The sequence below is a fragment of the Centruroides vittatus genome, unplaced genomic scaffold (genome assembly GCF_030686945.1).
Source record: "Centruroides vittatus isolate TY-2023 unplaced genomic scaffold, ASM3068694v2 contig_1033, whole genome shotgun sequence".
In the NCBI taxonomy this organism is placed as follows: Eukaryota; Metazoa; Arthropoda; class Arachnida; order Scorpiones; family Buthidae; genus Centruroides; species Centruroides vittatus.
The window spans coordinates 1511251-1529749 of record NW_027120671.1 but is presented as its reverse complement, the minus strand read 5'-3'; the positions used below and the strand labels follow the sequence as shown (position 1 = coordinate 1529749).

Sequence of the window (18499 nt, the reverse complement as noted above, 5' to 3'; positions counted from 1 at the left end):
AGCTTTTCTTTCATACTAAGCTTTTCTTTTACTCATCGTGCACACAATAATTAAACACTATTCAAAATACATGCAGAAACTCAATACATACACAATTACTCAATATGCAGTAACAATAAAATGTGCTACTCACTAACGCCGCACAGACCTGTATAAACTTGTTTAAGCTTATTGTGTCGCAAACATTGCCCGTGCTATAACCGAGTGCGCGGTATAGTGAGCAGCGATATAACAAAGGTCCACTGTATTAAACTAAAAATTATGTTTGTTACAAAATAGTAAAGTTGAACAATTTTTTAATATTATAAAAACAATATTAATTTATAAAAAGTATGGTGTAAAACATAATTTTCTATTAATTATTTTATTATTATATACTTTATACTTTTAATATACTTCATAGTATTACTGTAAAATAGCAATTTCCAATATAATCTGTAACTTCATCTATGGATGAAGTTACAGATTATATTGATTTAATTTTGTTGAATTTGTGCTTCACTTGGTGTGATAGTTGCTATGTTCAGGATGTCTGTGTCCCTATGGGATCTCCAGTCTTGAGTGATGTTGCCAAGATAAATAGTATCCACGGTGGAGAACCTGTGGCTAGCAAGTACAAAGATAATATTAAACCTACCTCAGTATATAGTAGACATTTTCATTGTACGGAATAGACCTCACTTAGTTCACAATTTTGTTGATGACATAAACAACAACTCAATTAGAATACACCTAAAATTGGACCAGGTTAGCTGTATTATAGTTAGCTTCTAGACATGAATATGTTTATTTTAAATGGCCACTATTGTACTAAGATATGTAGGAAACCTATTAGCTTAGACTCATATGTACTGTACAGTACATTGGCACTTGTGACACAATGGCACATAAGTTAACAGCTCTTCAATCCTTTATAAAAAGAGTTATAACACATTCAGCATTAGTAGTTTTCAGAAGGTAACAGTTATTGCACATCTTAGGTAACTTTTTTCCATGACTTTCCACCCTTTGTAATTAAAGGTCTATTTAAGAACACTGAGTAATTGAGAATATGCAGGTAAAGTGCTAAAGACAGTGTATATATATATATATATATAGTATTTGGGAAGTTAACAACTTCACTCCTTACTGCAAAGTTAATAATATAACTTTAAGGATCAAGAGACTTCCCACTGTAATGTAGTGGTTACAGAGGACATAGTTAAAAGAAGAGGATATGATAGGCATCTGTGTAATCAGGCTCTTCAGGGAATGTAATGACCTATTTATTATGTAGTATCTACATATAAATTCTTAAACAAGTGCATTAAGGAACATTATGATTCTAACCCTAAGGATGCTCAAGCAAGAACATGTTAATGCAATGGGCCTTTAGATTGTGATGTGCAAGTTGATTGGGAGAATTCTTTAATTATTAAAAAATGGTCATATTTAAGTTTTAATAGATTAGTGGAACAGTATTATACTGTATATATATATATTATCATGCTCAATTAATGTTGTTTATAAGCAAGATTTATTAGCTTTCGATGTAAGGCAGGTGGCCATCTTAGATTCGTACCACTTCTCTTCCCTGGTAAGTAGTTTACACGACAGGTTTAAGCAACAGGCATAAGTATTTAACATTATACATTCTTTGGTTCTCACCTCTGTGGTGTTGCTTATCACAGAATTTTAAATTTCATCTCTATTTTATTAAATTTTCAGTTCTGTTTTTAATGTATTTATGAATGTTAAAATTTAAACTATTAGGTTAAAAGTTGTATATTATATTAAATTTAGGATGATAGAGTTTAAATTTAAAATGTTAAAATATAAGAATTTAAAATTAAGCTTTTAAACTGTTTGATCTGATCTTTCAAAGAATGAACTTGATTTTGTTTGAAATTAGTTAGAGCTGAAGCTGTTCTTTAAAAGGAATGAGTGTTTTTCTGAATGAATAAATTTTTGATTTTCTGAAATAAACATTTTGTTTTATTTATTAATATTTTAATTTTTTTATAATCTTTGAAAACTTGTTTCATAGATATTTCTTCATAATTAATTTTATTTAATAGTAAATTGCTAAATTATTTACAATCATAGAATCAGAAGATTATTTACACAAACTATGTATTCCTGATTCTGAACAAGATCACACTCAGGATAATACCAATATAATCAAACATCAACATTCTTCAAATTCTTTGGTACATGTTTGTTGGCATCGAAATACTAGCGTTAATTATGAAGATTGTAGACATTCTTTATTGGTAAGAAGAATCAGAATTATCTAATTAAAATTTGTCTTGTCAATTTTACAGGTGTATATATAGAAATCAACATCAAACTACAATAGTCCCTTGTTGTATTGCACTTTGTTATATAATTCATTTGGATATATTGCACTTTTTTGTCTTTTAATATAAAAGCACTTTAGCTGATAATCTTTAAAAAATCAAGGCAACCAGCTGTCTCCAGCAAATGTGGTCAGCTGTAATGGTTTCAGCATTATTCCATGGAATGCTAATTTTCTTTAGATCTTTTTTTATATATAGAGTGCTAGGTTGTTTGTGGTTTACCTTGTTATCTTTTTCACTGTGTGGTTCCCATTTTAAGGCTACTTTTGTAAGTATTCCTCTAGCAGAGAAAAGAGCATAGAATGCATTTTGCAAAGCATGTATGCTTTGCAAAGTGCATTCTATGCTCTTTAACAATGTCATGTAGTTCGTGTAGGCCATGTTTTCTGAGGACTTCCTCATTTGTGATATAGTCACGGTATGTAATTCTAAATATCCTTCAGAGACAGCATTGATGGAATATGTTAACTTTTTGAGTAATCATCTTTGTGTCTTTTTATGTTTCACAAATATAAATTACAGTTGGAATGACAATGGTGTTGTAGAGGTGCATCTTAATAGCTAAACTGATGTTTGCGTGGACCAGATTGAGCATAGTCTCTGAAAGACAACTGAAGCTTTACCAAGTTGACATTTTATATTAACTTCAAATCCTCCATCTGGTGATAACATGCTACCAAGATAGCAGAACTCCTCCACCTCATCCATTGTTTGGCTCTCGACTGTAATTTTTACTTTTGTTTGACTATTTATGGGCATTATTTTTGTTTTATCACTGCTGATCTGCAATCCCACCCTTCCAGCCTCAAGGCTTGTGGTCATACTCTGCATCTTTGGGCATGTTTCTGATATCAATGCAATGTCATCAGCATAGTCCAGGTCTGTGAGTTGCATCTGTCCTCCCCATGGAATTCCTGGTGCAGGAATTCCATGGGGAGGACAGGATGATGGCCATTGCTTGCTTCATTATAAAATCAATGACCAGGAGGAAAATGGCAAGAGAGTGCAACCTTACCTAAAATCAGTTTCAATTTTGATGAAATCAGTGTATCTATTCTCGTAGACTCCAGATACATGTTCTTAAAAATATTAATGTATCACTGTGGTACTCCACAAGATCTAACAATATTCCACAGTGATTCACAATGGACACTGTCAAAGGCGTTTTTAAAGTCAACAAAGTTAATTATCATTGGTTCTGAAACTATGATATGACATTGTCTATGATATTCTAAAAAACATAGATTTGTTCACAGCATGATCGTCTCTGAAGCCAGCTTGCTCTTCCCTCAGGATTTATCCAACTGCTCCTCTTAAAATCTGTAAGAGAATTAAGAAGACCTTTCCAGGAACTGAGAGAAGTGTAATGCCTCTGCAATTGTTATGATCATCAAAGTTTCCTTTCTTAGGAAGTTTGACTATTACACTTCTTTGCCTGTCCCTGGGAACACTTTCATTCCTCGAACAGTTGTTCAGAAGATTTGTGAGGGCTTGAATGATGTAATCTGCTCCATACTTTAGGATTGCCACTGAGATCTCATCAAGACCTGCTGCTTTGTTGTTCTTCAAAGATCTAATCACCTTTGAGTTTCATCCATTTCCACTCCATTTTCACCTCAAGGTCTTGAGATGTTGACAGTGTTGAATTCAAGTGTAGAGGTAGTAGATTGGTTTAACATCTTATTAAAATGTTCCATCCAGTGTATGCTTTGTTCTTCTTTACTGATCAGGGTTTTACCAGTTTTATCGTTTATGGAAGCATTAGAATTCCTTCTTGCCCCAGTTAGTTCATGGACAGTACAATATAGGGACTTAGCATTGTTCCTATCTGCTGCTTCCTGTGTCTCAACACATGTTCAATCCAGGTCCGTTTATCAAGATAGTTCTTTTTTATTACTTATCTAATATGTGACATTGTGCTATAGTTTCAGTTTTTTTGTTTGTGGTGATTTGGTCTGGTCTCTTATTTGTTTTACATTCCTTCTTTTGTCTATTAGATTCCAAATACCATCCTGTATCCAGTGCTGCCTATTGGTACCTCTTCTCCTTTGTACTTTTATTGTACTTACTATGCTTTTACAACTATTATATAAATTTTCTTTTCAATTTTCTAACTTGAAAATAGTCCATGTATGAAGCATTCATCAAATCAATGATATTATAATGTAAATATTTATTATGATAATTTAAAATTTGTAATACTTTTTCAGCACTATCCTTCACTACTTGTTGAAATCCATTCCATTGACCTTTGATGTCTGTAGAGTAGTACTGTAACAGGGTAAAATGGTTTCCAAGCTTAAGTGGGAAATCATGAGTAGTAGGTAGATTGTGTAATTTCTTAGTTGCATAGGGTGCTAAGGTTTGTGATTTTTTTTTTTAAGTCAAAGCATAGAGAGGTCCGGAGGAGATTATGTTCAGACCCAATATCAGCTCCTTAATATGCTTGGACATCTTGAAGTGATGACCTCCAGCAGCTGTTGATACAGATATAATCAATTTCATTGTTACCATCAGGTGAATGCCAAGTTTTCTCTCATATAGACATTTATGTGCAAAATGTTCATGCTGTAGAACAGCAATAGATGTTTCCCATTATCGTTTGTTTGCACGGTAGAGTCATGTGGCCCAATGACATACTGCAGGAGTATCCTATTACATATTGTCTAACTGAGCATTCATGCCACCCATAAGCAGCTTCATGTCATAACTAAGTCCTATTTAGTACATCCTGCAGCTGGTCATAGAATGCATTTTATCTGTCTCATAAGTATCTTTAATGGATGGATGCATATGCCTAGATTACAGTAGTTTTACATTTCGTGATTGAATTGAATTGTTATAATCCCATCATTGACAGGTTTCCAGTCAGTGCTCATGTTGCCTCCTTTGACAGGACAAGTCGCACTCCTCTTATATGATTTTCATATGGCCAGAATACAAGATGGTTTTGCTGGAACATAACTAGACTAAATTTTTGTAAAAAATTTAGTCTAATTGTGTTTCAGTCATTCCCTGATATGATAAGCTTTTAAATTTATTATAGCCATATTCATCAGGCTATTTAATTTATACTTAATGGTTTTGCCACTTCCTATCCATCTTACTTTACTAATTTTGTGGTTTTGCATATCATATTTATCAAATTCTGGGAGAAACTGTGCCATCCCTGCCACACTGGTACGTGGAGGTCTTGTGTCGGTACATTCCACGTTTCAATTTTAGTTATGCTATTGGCACTTAGTATTGAATTCCACATTGGGCACAAATCCTCATGGCTTTGTTTCTGCACTATCATAGAGGATGAACCAATAGTATCACGCTGAGAGTTTTGGTTTTGTTGAAATCTGCTTATTGTTTCTTTAGCACTCTCTGGGCTTGAGACTGACAATGGTGGAGTAAAATAGTTCTATTGAACACTTACAAATTGAATGTTTCCAAACAAATGGATAGTTACATAAGTTATATTGCAACATCTGACATATTGCTCATTTGGTTTGTCTCTTGACGTGCATGATAAAACAAGGGACTACTGTATTTTATCAATGAATTTTATATGCTTCTTTTTATATATAACAATTCAAATAAAATTCTTTATGATATGATGTACTGTAATTAATTGTTTAATATAATGTATTTGCATACCACAAATATATTATTTTAATATTTAAAGTTGTATTTTAAAATAATTTCTTAGCAGTAGTAATTATCTAAAAAATTTTTCTAACATGCATTCACTTAAAATTTTGCAACCAAAATTTAGCATTAAATGACAGTAATCATTGAACGTCGTTATAACAAACTAAGATAAATAAATATTCTGTCTGTCTTATTTTTATGAATATTGAATTGCAAATGTGAAATCAGAGCATAAATTTATGTTTTCTTTTAAAAATTATCATCATTTCATGTTTTCAGTGGACACATTTGCTGTCTTCCAAACAAATACAAAAACAGTTGAAGTAAACTTTATGAATCTTTTTTTGTGACTTTGTAAATCATCTTTAAAATTCAAAATTTACAATTATATAAATAAATCCTATTATATTATTGTACAATTATATATATTTGTAATTACTGTTGTGTTTATTAATTTAACTGGTAGATTTATAAGCTAGTTTCCCAAAGATCGATAGTTCATGTAATCATCCAGCCATTATAATTTTTTATCTCAGTTGATTTCGATTCAAAATCACATTAATCTCTTATAAAGCATTTTAAATAAGTTTTATTTAAATGAACTACAGTATTGTTAATGTGTATTTTATATTTATTTTACTCAAAATACAGAATTACTTTAGTGGACCATTGTTAAGAAAATTTAAAAACAGTAGTGGATGGCAAAGATTATGGGTTGTATTTGCTCAATTTTCACTTTTTTTCTACAAATCTTATCAGGTAAGTATTATTATTAAGACTATATTTAAAATATTTTTTAAAAGTATTATTTATAATGGTAAAGCCAGTAGATATGAAGACCTTACAAATATGTTTTATCATCAGAAAAGAAAATTAAATTGAATTAATTAAATGATTTTGAGCTCAAATACTCAGCGTTAGGAGTTGAATACATTTGAATAAAACATTGTCATAGAAAAATAATGTTCCATATTTAAATTTTTTGAAACATTTTAAGAAAAACTATAATATAGTATAATATAAAAATAAAGCTGAATTAATTAATGGACCTTTTAACAATGGGTGAAATTAAAAAAAACACTAATATACATGAGCTGGTTACTAGTCCATTCTTAGGCATGGACAGTCAAAAGTGGAATAATTGGATTGAAAACATTATTATCCTTCAACTTTGTCAGTTTGACAAAAAAAGGGATGACTTAATCTGGCATCAGAGATGGCCAAGGGTGTTTGCTTATGTGGGTGGTGTGACAGAGACAGTGATGACAAGTGTCTTCACAGAGAAATCATTTATTTTTACGAACAATTCTTACATGGTCCACTGTTTAATTAGAGTCCTTTGGTAACAGTCCCTTTCAACATAGGAGAACAATGTGGCTTCGGTCTTCTAGATGTTTTGTTGATGGGTCGTACATAGCCCTGGAACAGATGAGACAGTTCTTGGATCAAGAACTTGGACTGGTAGACAACATAGTTGCGACTCACATAGAGGACAGCACAAAATGAGAACAGTTGGAAGGATTGATGTCACACAGATTTATGGGCTATCCAAGAGAGAGAGAAAAAGTCTTTTTTTAATGCATTGTCACACAGTATGTGATGACTGACTGAGAGTCTTGACTAACTAAGTGTGATGTCCTTGAATGTCGGGGATTATATTGATCTCCATTCTTTTGATTGGTTGATCTCTCTCATCCATGCTTTCTGAGTGGCTGGTCCCTCATTACTAAGCATAACAGGACTGCAACCCGAAGTGCGGACGAGGTCAACTCGAAGCTGAATCTGATCTCCAACTAAAGATGGAGATCAGATCAGAATGTGATCATAGGATGACATTCCTTCTAAGATTTACAACTCAGCATTGCATTTTAACGTAAACAAAAGGGTATCTGACTACATAGATTTTTTTTCTTTCTAAACAAATAAATTTTTTCTTCTAATTAACTAAATTCTCATGAATTTGGAAAGTTTATTTAGGAACAATGTAATAAATTTATAGCTTTGTAACAAATTACAGGATTTATTGATAAATAATAAATAAAAACAGTATTTTACTTTCTCAGCTTGTTATGTATATAACACGGGAAAATATGGAATTGTGTCAAATTTGATCTTCCAAGTTTTTTGCATATCTTTATGTTTTGAGACCGCCTGAATTCAAAAAGGTCAAAAAAAAATTTTGTGTTGGCATCTATTTTATTTAATATCTCAGGATGGGGTAATGATTAAGAAGTGAAATTTAGCATGGTAGCTTGTGTATAAAGGGCATTGATGCTATGGTTTTGCATTTGTTAGCTGTGATAGCATTTGGTGGTTTTTAGATCAAGGAGTGGGAAGATAGAAAGGGATAACGTGTCATAACTCAGTTGAGTTGGACTTCATAAAGATTTTACTCGTTATTAGCATTTATAATTTTTTATAAAACCTGTCTACTTTCAAAATTAAACTATTTACAGTTTTATAGTTATTAATAATATAATAGTTGTTTTTTAACAAATTCTCTTAACAGATGGCATTGCAAACTAATTTAATTTATTCTATTACATCATTGTGTTTTCACCGGAAAAGTTATGCATTTCATTTCTGGATTTTTTTATTAAATGAAATGTCTTGTTTTAAGTTTTAATAATTTTGCAACACTGAAAATTTTTTCTAATTAATAATTTAACCAATTAAAAATTTTAATTGGCAAAATTTAAGATAACACATTAGAAAGAATGATAAATATAAAGGTGATTTTTCTCTCAATTATTTTTAAGAAAGATGTGCTGTATATCTTCTAATAGACATCTCCTGCATTTAATTACTGAATTGGCTGACTGACCCGGCACTTATTAGCCTACAGTTATGTTCTGCAAAAAATAAAGAAACTGAGTAAAGAATGTATCAAAATATACAGATATAGCAAAGGATAATTAATGATCTGTTTTACTAATTTTGATCAACCAACTCAGATACAATGCACTTGAAAATGAAACCAGAAATTTGAGATTCAGTTTTGGTTATGGACTCTATTCAAGTCGTTGCTGTGTTTTGCAAACACAAGAAGAGGGTAGAATACATGAAAACAAACTTTTTGTATCAAAATTTGCAATCATGACACTGTTTATTAGTGATGTAACAAATATTCGGTTACTACCTGGTATTCGGCCTATTTTTCACTATTCAGTCGAATACCGAATATTTAATCACTATTCGGCCGAATACCGAATACCTAAAAACAGAAGTAAGAAATAACAAAAACACAGTAAATTAATCATTTTCGTTACTTTTATTAATGCTAAGCATTAAACTATAATTATTAAAGTTAATAAGAAATAGCATCTAACTCTAGTATTAAATTATTTCGTAATTAAATAATATTATAGCCTTTATCTAGCCCGATATCTTATGGCATTGATGGCGTGTAGGTTAGATGTATCGGGCATTAATGTTATTGTTTAGTTAATTATGTTATATTCGTATTTGCGTATATTTTAATATTTATACGATATATTTGAACTGTTCCACAACTGGGGAGAAACTAGACCATATTATGTCACCACTAAAGTATATCCTTAGGGTACTATTCAGTCTACAAATACGTAGTAAAAACAAAATTTTAATGTTTAATTAAAGAGTTAAAATGATCGATTGCAAATAAAATAACTTATAAGTTATAACTTACATCTAAATACCAGCAACTGCCGAATCATAGCGGGCTATTTATGGCTATTACATAAATTATAAACCAATTTGGCACTAGAGGTAGACGTTAGGCTCCATCTCATATTAACTTTAATAATTATAATTTAATTAATTAATTTAAATAATTTAGAGCTAATGGAAGAAAAAATCGTAGTGACAGTGGGCCAATAGAGAGCACGGTGCGCGATCTTTGCCATAATGCGGTATGCGCGCCAATTTTCATACGTGTGTTAATCAAGCCGAATAGTTTGGCCGAATATTCGGCCATTCGGCAACGCTCCTGGCCGAATATTCGGTATTCGGCCACGCTCTTAGCTGAATATTCGGTATTCGGCTGAGGCCGAATATACTATTCGTTACATCACTACTGTTTATGCAGAAGCAAGAAATGAGCACAAACGTCTAGATCTTGTGTGAGTGTTAATTCTAAATTATGCTACCGCAGCAAACAGCACCAATAGCCAGAAGTTGAATTTGTGGTATTTTCTGGTTATAATTTCAAATCATGATTGCTTTATTCGTAATTACTATTAGTTAATAAGAAAATAAGTTATTGTCCTTTAAATAAAAGAAAATGTTCTCAAATTAAATTATAACATCAAATGAAACAAAACCCATAAACATAAAATAACATTCGAACTCAACTCCTTACAAATAATGTATATCATATTGGCCAACTAATTTTATTTCAGTCACTGTTTAGTCCTTTTTCCTAGCTTGGAGTTACTATCCTTACGTATTTTGAAGTCATTTTCTGTTCCGAGAATACTAAATCTAACGTAGATGAACTCCTCCAGTATATGAATACAATCCATATGGGATCATCCCTTTTGCAATTAGACCAAATGAACAACACCAGTATCCACTTTTTAGATAATTTAATTTATATTTTATTCTTTAAAGCTGGAACTACTGTATAATTGAAGACAAACTGACCTTTCATACATTTCCAGCAATGTACGACACAAACTCATATTATCATTCAATAATAGAAGGCCAAACAATATCTGTTAAAGAGTATATTTATCATATGATAGAGAAGTAATGTATAATAAATTTAAAAAATTTTAGCAAACACACTAAACCTATGTTTTTGTTAGGTTAGGATGTTTGTTATTGTATTTACTTGCCCAGTTTGAGGAAGAGTAGAACATTTAGAAAAATTGTGCATCTTAGACTGAAGTGGAGAAATTATCAGACTTATTTCGTTTTAAAATATTATATAAATAAATAAAGATAAATATATTTATCAAATTTAATATTTACGCCATATCCTATGTTTTTAACCAATATAAATATTTTGGTTATATTTAATATAATTTGTAATGTTATATATACCAAAAAATTAAAGTATTTAAAAAGATGTACAGTATTTAGTGTATTGATCAAGATTTTTAATTTAAAAACATTAGAAGATAAAATAGATTGAAATATTTATTTTATAGGATGATTTCCCACTTGCCAATTTACCAGTGCTTCATTATAATATCAGTATTCCAACTGAAAATGATGATATTAACAGACCATATTGTTTCAAACTTGAGTACAAAAGACATGTCTATTATTTCTGTGCTGAAAGTGAACACATGTTACAAAGGTAAATTCACTTGACTGTTTTATTTCATAAAATTTTTAAAAATGTAAATAAATTAATAAAAGTTTCTAAAAATTACAGTCTGAATTGAAAATCGAATTTTTAATTTTATTTATTTATTTTGAAACAGGATAATTAAGAAAGATGTAATAGCTATTAATTTTGTCATTTGACAAAACATTGATACAAAATCTATAAATCCAAATTCAGTCGAAGTTTAAAATTAATGTGTAATAAAAATCAAAATGCAGTTTGATTCCTTATCAGCTGAAATATAAACAAATCTTATAACTTTCTTCATACTTTTAAATTGTTGGCATGCATTATGCAAATTTATGTTTTTGATATCTAATCTATCACATTTTCTACTTGCAGTCATTTTTAGAATTAGATTTTCTCAAAAGAATATTTTATACACAGGGTTCTTATGAAAGTCCGTACACTCCTTATAACCACTTGCTGTAGTGTCACAGAAGTAATTGGCACCTATAGGAAAGTGACTATGTGTAGTCCATGGAATGTGATTTTAGTGCTCCTTGTTCAAAGAAACTAACTCAGAAAGAAACAGAGATAGACCAAAAATATTCCGATTACAAAATGTAAGAGCATTGTTTAGTTAGCATGAAACTACTTGGTTCAGCAGAAACACAGAAAAGAGCAGAAAATACAACAAAAGTAGTAAACATTTATGCATAAAAACAACACAGATTTAATACAAAGTTCATGCAGCATAGGTGCAACTAAGTAATCTGTACAACATAGTGTTTAAAGTATGCACCATCAGTAATGATGTACTTCTGGATTTGGACAGAACCACACTTTGAATAGGATGCAGGATTGCAGGAGTTACAGAAGTACTGGTGTTGACAATGTGCTTCTTTAAATCTGCCATGGTGGAAGATTCCATAGTGTACACTTGATCTTTCAATTATCCCTCAAAAGAAGAAGTCCATTAGTGATAAGTTGGGTGACTGTGGTGTTCAAGTAATGTATTCAAGGTGTTGAAGTCATACCATCTTTGAGGGTCTCCAGACACAAGGTATTGCATGAGAGTATGACCATAGAGATGCACACCATGTTATTCAAGATTTGCTATATCTATGATATCAACAATTCAAATGCATAGCTCACTGCAGTAGCACTAATTTTTGGGATTTGCAAGAATATAATCCAAAACATTTGCAGGATGCAATCACATAATACTGGCACCAACAGAATGACCCATCCAAGGACCACTCTGTAATGCTTCCTGTTTCTCACAGGCATTGGATGACCGTGGAGCTGGTTAGTGATGCTCACAGCTACTTCAAGTACTCACAGCACTTACTTGCATTCTGCTGACATTCATTTTATATCAATAATATGTTGCAGTATCTTTGGTCATGAAGACAGTCATCAACCTGCAATTTTCACTCTGATTCTCATTCAGTTTCCAGCAATCACTTATATCCCTTTGGCTATCTGCTGTGATTTACATTAAACTCAAATTATCATATGCTATGGTATCTCATTCATCTTTTCTGTTGCTGTTGAATGCTAGCAATCAGAAGTCATTTTTCCAATCTTAATCTTTTCTACTCTTTTCTATAAGTGTTTCTGCTGAACTATTTATCATTTTATAATTGACGTCACTAAGAGGAGTGAAGGTGAGCATGTGCCCCAGGTGCTGACCTTGCAGATGCCAACATGAACTTGTAGAATTAAATGCCTGAAGAATTATTTTGTAATTAATGTTGAATTAGAGATATGAAGTTTGCCTCAGGCATCATTAATTGTTTGGCATAGCTCTGTTTTGTGATTGGACTTTTCTACCTGTTGTTGATTTCTTAGTCAGTTTTCTTTAGTTCTGTATTTCGCCACTAGGAAGTGCTAAAATTACGTTTAATGGACTGCACATAATTACTTTCTTATAACTTTTATTACTTCTTACATGACACTACAACTGATAGTTTAAAAGTTATACAGGGTGTACAGAATTTCCTAAGAACCCTTATGTTTCAATAAATGTATTTTCAAGTTTTTGTTTTGTTTGTGTTAAGTTAGTTAATAGTATTGCATATAGACAGTTAATTGTAATCATATAAATATTTAAAAAATTACTTAAAAACCAAGTTATGGATATATTAGTTTATGGTAAAATAATGCATCTCTAGCATTATTTTACTAATGATGACGATGCTGAATATGTTAAAAATATAGATAGTTAATGATATATACGTTCTTCGTCATCTTCATATATTGGATTTATCAATCCAGTGGTTAATCTTCTGAAAAACTGTTTCTAACAAGATGATAATTCTTTTAATTTGCACAACAACTTTTGTAGGCCATTGAACTACCAGTACATTATTCTTGATTCTGATAAAACTTCCTTAAGATATACATGTTAATTTTAGATTTCTCTATAATCATAAATAGGTGTTGAGATTACAAACAGTTTGAAATTACCATGCTTGTCTGTAATCTAAGATGGCATAACTGACATATTAAACAAATATTAAAGGTTATAATCTTGATTCAGATAGTTATTTATTTTTTTAGATATATGAAAATTTAATTACAATAATAGAAATTCATTAAGCATTATATTCTAACAGGTGGTTGTTATCTATTACGTAATTATTGTTAACGAAGGGAAAACATTATTTCTATGAGGGTAATCTTAAAAGTAAGGTCTCCTATTTTTTTTAAAATACAAAGAAACATTTATTTTCAATAATGTTCATATCATTTTAAAGCTTGAACATTTCTCTATTTTTCTACATAATTGCCATTTCAGTCTATGCATTTTTGTATGCGCTGTGGCATTTTTTGTATGCCCATGTCATACCAGCTCGCCGCCATGTTGTGTTATACTGATTGAAATTCATCGCCAATTGATGGAAGTGTATGGTGAGTCGTACACAGATGTCAAAAAACGTCCTCAAGTGGTGTAGGAAATTTGCAACTGATTGTACTGAAATTTACGCCGAAGAAAGAAGCGAGAGACTGTCACAAAGGTTTAGCAAACCATGCGTGAAGATCGACAAATTGCTCTGAATGATCTCTCTATTTGGTTATTGGGGTTTCCCAAAGCACCATTCATAGTATTTTAACAGAAAAGTTGCAATATCGGAAGGTGTGCGCAAGATGGGTCCAGCGACATGGCGGCAAGCTGGTATGACATGGGCATACAAAAACTGAAACAGCGCATACAAAAATGCATCGACCAAAATGGTGATTATGTAGAAAAATAGGTAAATGTTCAAGCTTTAAAACGATATGAACATTATTGAAAATAAACATTTCTTTGTATTTAAAAAAAAATAGGAGACCTTACTTTTGGGATTACCCTCGTAATTTTGGAGATTACAAAACCAAATGAGATTTACTAATATTTGTGAGTTTTAAGCTAAAACTATATTACATAAAAACTATATTAGCTAGCTTTGTCACATGATTATAATCATTATGAAAAGCAATATGAAAGATGAAATAGGCCTATCTGATATTAATAGATTACTTCCATGCTAAAATTCTAAACTAAATTATTCTCTATAGCTGAATTTTTCATAAAAATTTCATTCAGAAAAATATATGTACTCTCATTTTAATTTTAATATTAATATTTTTAATGAATTTTATAGATTTTTATAGTTATTTATAAATATATTTATTTATAAATAGGTGGATTGAAATAATTGGTTCTGCTACTGCTCAGAGAGAATTGTTAAATTGTGTTTGTATGGATATGGAAGAAGATTTTTGAAAATCAGAATTTTACACTGATGAAATAATGTGCCTTGCTATCTTAAAAGGGAAACTTTTTGTCAATGTTTGTAAAAATATTTCCATATTATTAGAATGGATTTTATATTTCAATATCAAAAACATGTAAAGAATCCTAAAAAAAATATATTCATCAAAATTTTTTTTTTATACATATATATGTATATTCTTAGATTTAGAGAATCATTGCCTTCAATCAATATATCATCAATCAATCAATGTTCCAAATCATTATTATCCTAAAATTCATATTAACGAAGACGAAAAGTAAAAAAAAATAAAAAAAATAATAATAGAAGATATTGAAATTAAAAATATTTCGCTTGGTGAAAAAAGAAAATTAAAAATCTAAATATGTTATACCAGTTATCAATGTTATTAAGAATACTTTTTAATTTTTATATTTTCCTAAAAATATAATAATTATTATATAATATATACTACCACACCGGATCCTATTTTCTTTTATACACATAAAAATTTTCACATTTACTATTGTATTCTATGAAATACAGAACAATTACAATCAGACTAGTTGTAAATTTATAATTCTGTTTTTTTAAGTATTTTTAAATGATATTTAGAAGTATATTATTTCAATTAATTTTAATATTTAACATGTTACAATGATGTTTAAATTATTAGTTTTAATATTTAAAAATATGAATGAAAACTTTTTTATTAATTGATTAAATTTTAAAAGTGTTAATTGAAATAGGAGAATATAAAAAAATGTTGTGTAATTTGATTTTGAATATAAAGAAAATTTAAAGATGCTCAATAGAATTATTAATGAAAATATAATATTCATGTTAAATATTATACATTTTTCTAATATTAAATTAATCTTTATAATAAATAATTCTACATTATAATAATTTTTTCCTCTGAATAATTCTACAATATTTCAGTATTGTAGAATTTGTTGTTTTCTAGTCGTTAAAATGTTTTATAGTAAAAGATCATAAATGTGGCATAGTTTATTTAAAATAATTATATGTGCTACTAAATCAAAATTGATACATTTTAATTTTGACTATCATTATGCTTTAGACCGGTGGTCGGCAACCGGTGGTCTGCGAGAAAATTTGGGTGGTCCGTGGAGAAATTTGGACATCGATCAACTGAAGGTTATGCGAAGTATTACGAAAGAAATGCAAAATGCTTAATTGCTTTTCTTACTCGTTGGGGGTTTTTATTCGAATCTAAAACCAAATACGAAGCGACCGTTATCAATAACTAATGAACAATAAACAATATTGTGAGTGCGATTGTCGTCCTTTGTGGAAAAGCACTAAGAACCCATAAACTTATTTCAAACAAGCAGCAATTAACTTTAGGCTTGCATTAATTTGTCATAATTAAACATGCAAGTTTCATATTAATATAGTAAAATTGAACTTTTATGGTCATTATTCTACAGATTTTGTATTGTTTAAAAAAATTCATGATGGTCCGCGGGATTCAAAATTGTGAGTTTAGTGGTCCGCGAGGTCAGAAAGGTTGCCGACCGCCACTTTAGACTACTAAAACAGTTATCTTTACTAATAAAAACTAATTTCATTCATAAAAAGCTTCAAATTTTGATATTTATTAATAAATTTTTAAATAATAATTTTGAAGTTTTTGTGAAACCAAATAATATACATTATAATTTTTTGTATACAATTTAATATTAAAAAATAATGTAAATAACAATATAGAAAATTAATTAAACATTAAAAAGTGGAAACTTTTAGTCTACTTATATAAGTGCCTAAAAATTAAAATATAATGATATTTAAATATCAACTGTTCTCACTATTTCTCTAACGTCAAATTTGATAATAATACAAAATAAATAAAAACAAATTAAAATAATATATATAAACTAAAATAAGTAAACAACTAAATTTTTGAAAATTCATTAAAAAAGAAAATTTTTCTTCTAAAAGATATTCTTTTCCATTTTTATTTTGATGTTTTATAACTGTTATATATAAAAACTCTAATGGATCTACCAACGATGGAGAAGAATATTTCTGAAAAGATTTTAGAATAAAAATTCTCAATAGTAAAAAAAAAAATAATATACAACTGCTTTTACATTATCAAAAATTATTTATTTGTACAAAAAATATTTTTGGTTCTACTAGAGCAGTATGACATTTTAAACTTGCTATCTGTTTAGAACAGCTTATGGAGCAGACTATTTAAATACAGTATTTTCCAGCATATAAGATGACCCCTAACTTTTACAGTTAAAATATAGAGTTTGGGATATATTCGCCCTTAAGTCGACCCCCGACTTTTGAGAAGATTTTCTGGGTTAAAAAGTCGTCTTATACGCCAGAAAATATGGTAAGATGTTTTTAAAATATTAATGAACATATCAAACAACAGAATGATTTTAAATGTTTGCATGAAAGTTTTATAAAATAAAAACACTTAACAACTCATACTACTTCTTATGGAATAATAAGATCTATCAATAACTCAGAGGAGTCCCTTTAGGGTCACTGACTTCTGGAGACAGAGGAGAAATAGTTTTAAAATGGGTGGAGGATGTATTTTAAAAATTTCTTAAATGACATCAAAATAATCCTGAGATACATTGATGACATGTTACTTATTTTAAAAGGTGAAGCAAAGTTCAGGAGCTAATAAAGTGTATAAATGATAATTCAATAGGTGTGTTCATTACATTAGCAGAGGACAGCTATGAAAGTATAAACTTTCTAGATTTAATAGTTTACAAGAAAGAATTGAAACCTTTGACTAAAGTCTCTCAACCTATTACAGTTAAGTTTTCATACATTGGGAATCAGTTGAAACATTAGATCACAAACTGATCTATTAACTTACAAATTGCTGATAAACAGGGAAATATCTCACTCTTCAGTAATAAATAATGGAAATGAGAAATTTAAACTAATTAAAACAGTAACTTGTAATCATAGCATCCCAACTCAAACCATAAATAACTTCATAAAATCTGCCTTAAAAAGCTAGAATCAACAGAATAAAGATAAAGATAAAAACAGGAAAAAACTGCTGGTAAGCACCCCTAAGTGAAAACAGCTAGATATTTGTTACACATCAAAAGAGATCTCACTGTGATGAGACTTTTAAGTATAGCTGAGAAATTGTCAAAATCAGCAATTTATGCAATAAAATTAATTACCATTAAGGAGAACTACTTTTATATAGAGTCTAAGGCAAGAATATTAACAACTAGAATTAAAGAACACTTTTGACCAGTTGCGAATATCAATGAAGTCACCTTAATTTGGGTTTTAAGAAAAGATATTACTGTTCATTGGGATAAACCAGCATTAATAGAGGAGTGTAAAATGGTATTTATGTTACATTACTTAGAACAAATTCACATTAGGCTAAATAAGAATGTTCAGGTAATAAATTACAAAAATGCCAAGGAAATAAGCAAATTTTGGATGCCAGTGTTATAAAAAAGTAGTTTACATAAGATACT

The 18499-nt window shown here is 29.8% G+C and overlaps 1 protein-coding gene across 1 annotated transcript in view; it reads left to right on the top strand.

The window, feature by feature from the left end:
• LOC136968488 (FERM, ARHGEF and pleckstrin domain-containing protein 1-like) overlaps window positions 1-15505 on the top strand; it is a 145179-nt gene extending 129674 nt beyond the window's left edge. Inside the window, exons 23-26 of the mRNA XM_067262472.1 lie at window positions 2086-2252; window positions 6630-6737; window positions 11111-11262; window positions 14926-15505. Of these exons, the coding sequence (XP_067118573.1) occupies window positions 2086-2252; window positions 6630-6737; window positions 11111-11262; window positions 14926-15007 (509 nt within the window). The 3' untranslated portion in view covers window positions 15008-15505. The remainder of the gene's footprint in view (window positions 1-2085; window positions 2253-6629; window positions 6738-11110; window positions 11263-14925) is intronic.
• Window positions 15506-18499: the final 2994 nt, after the last annotated feature.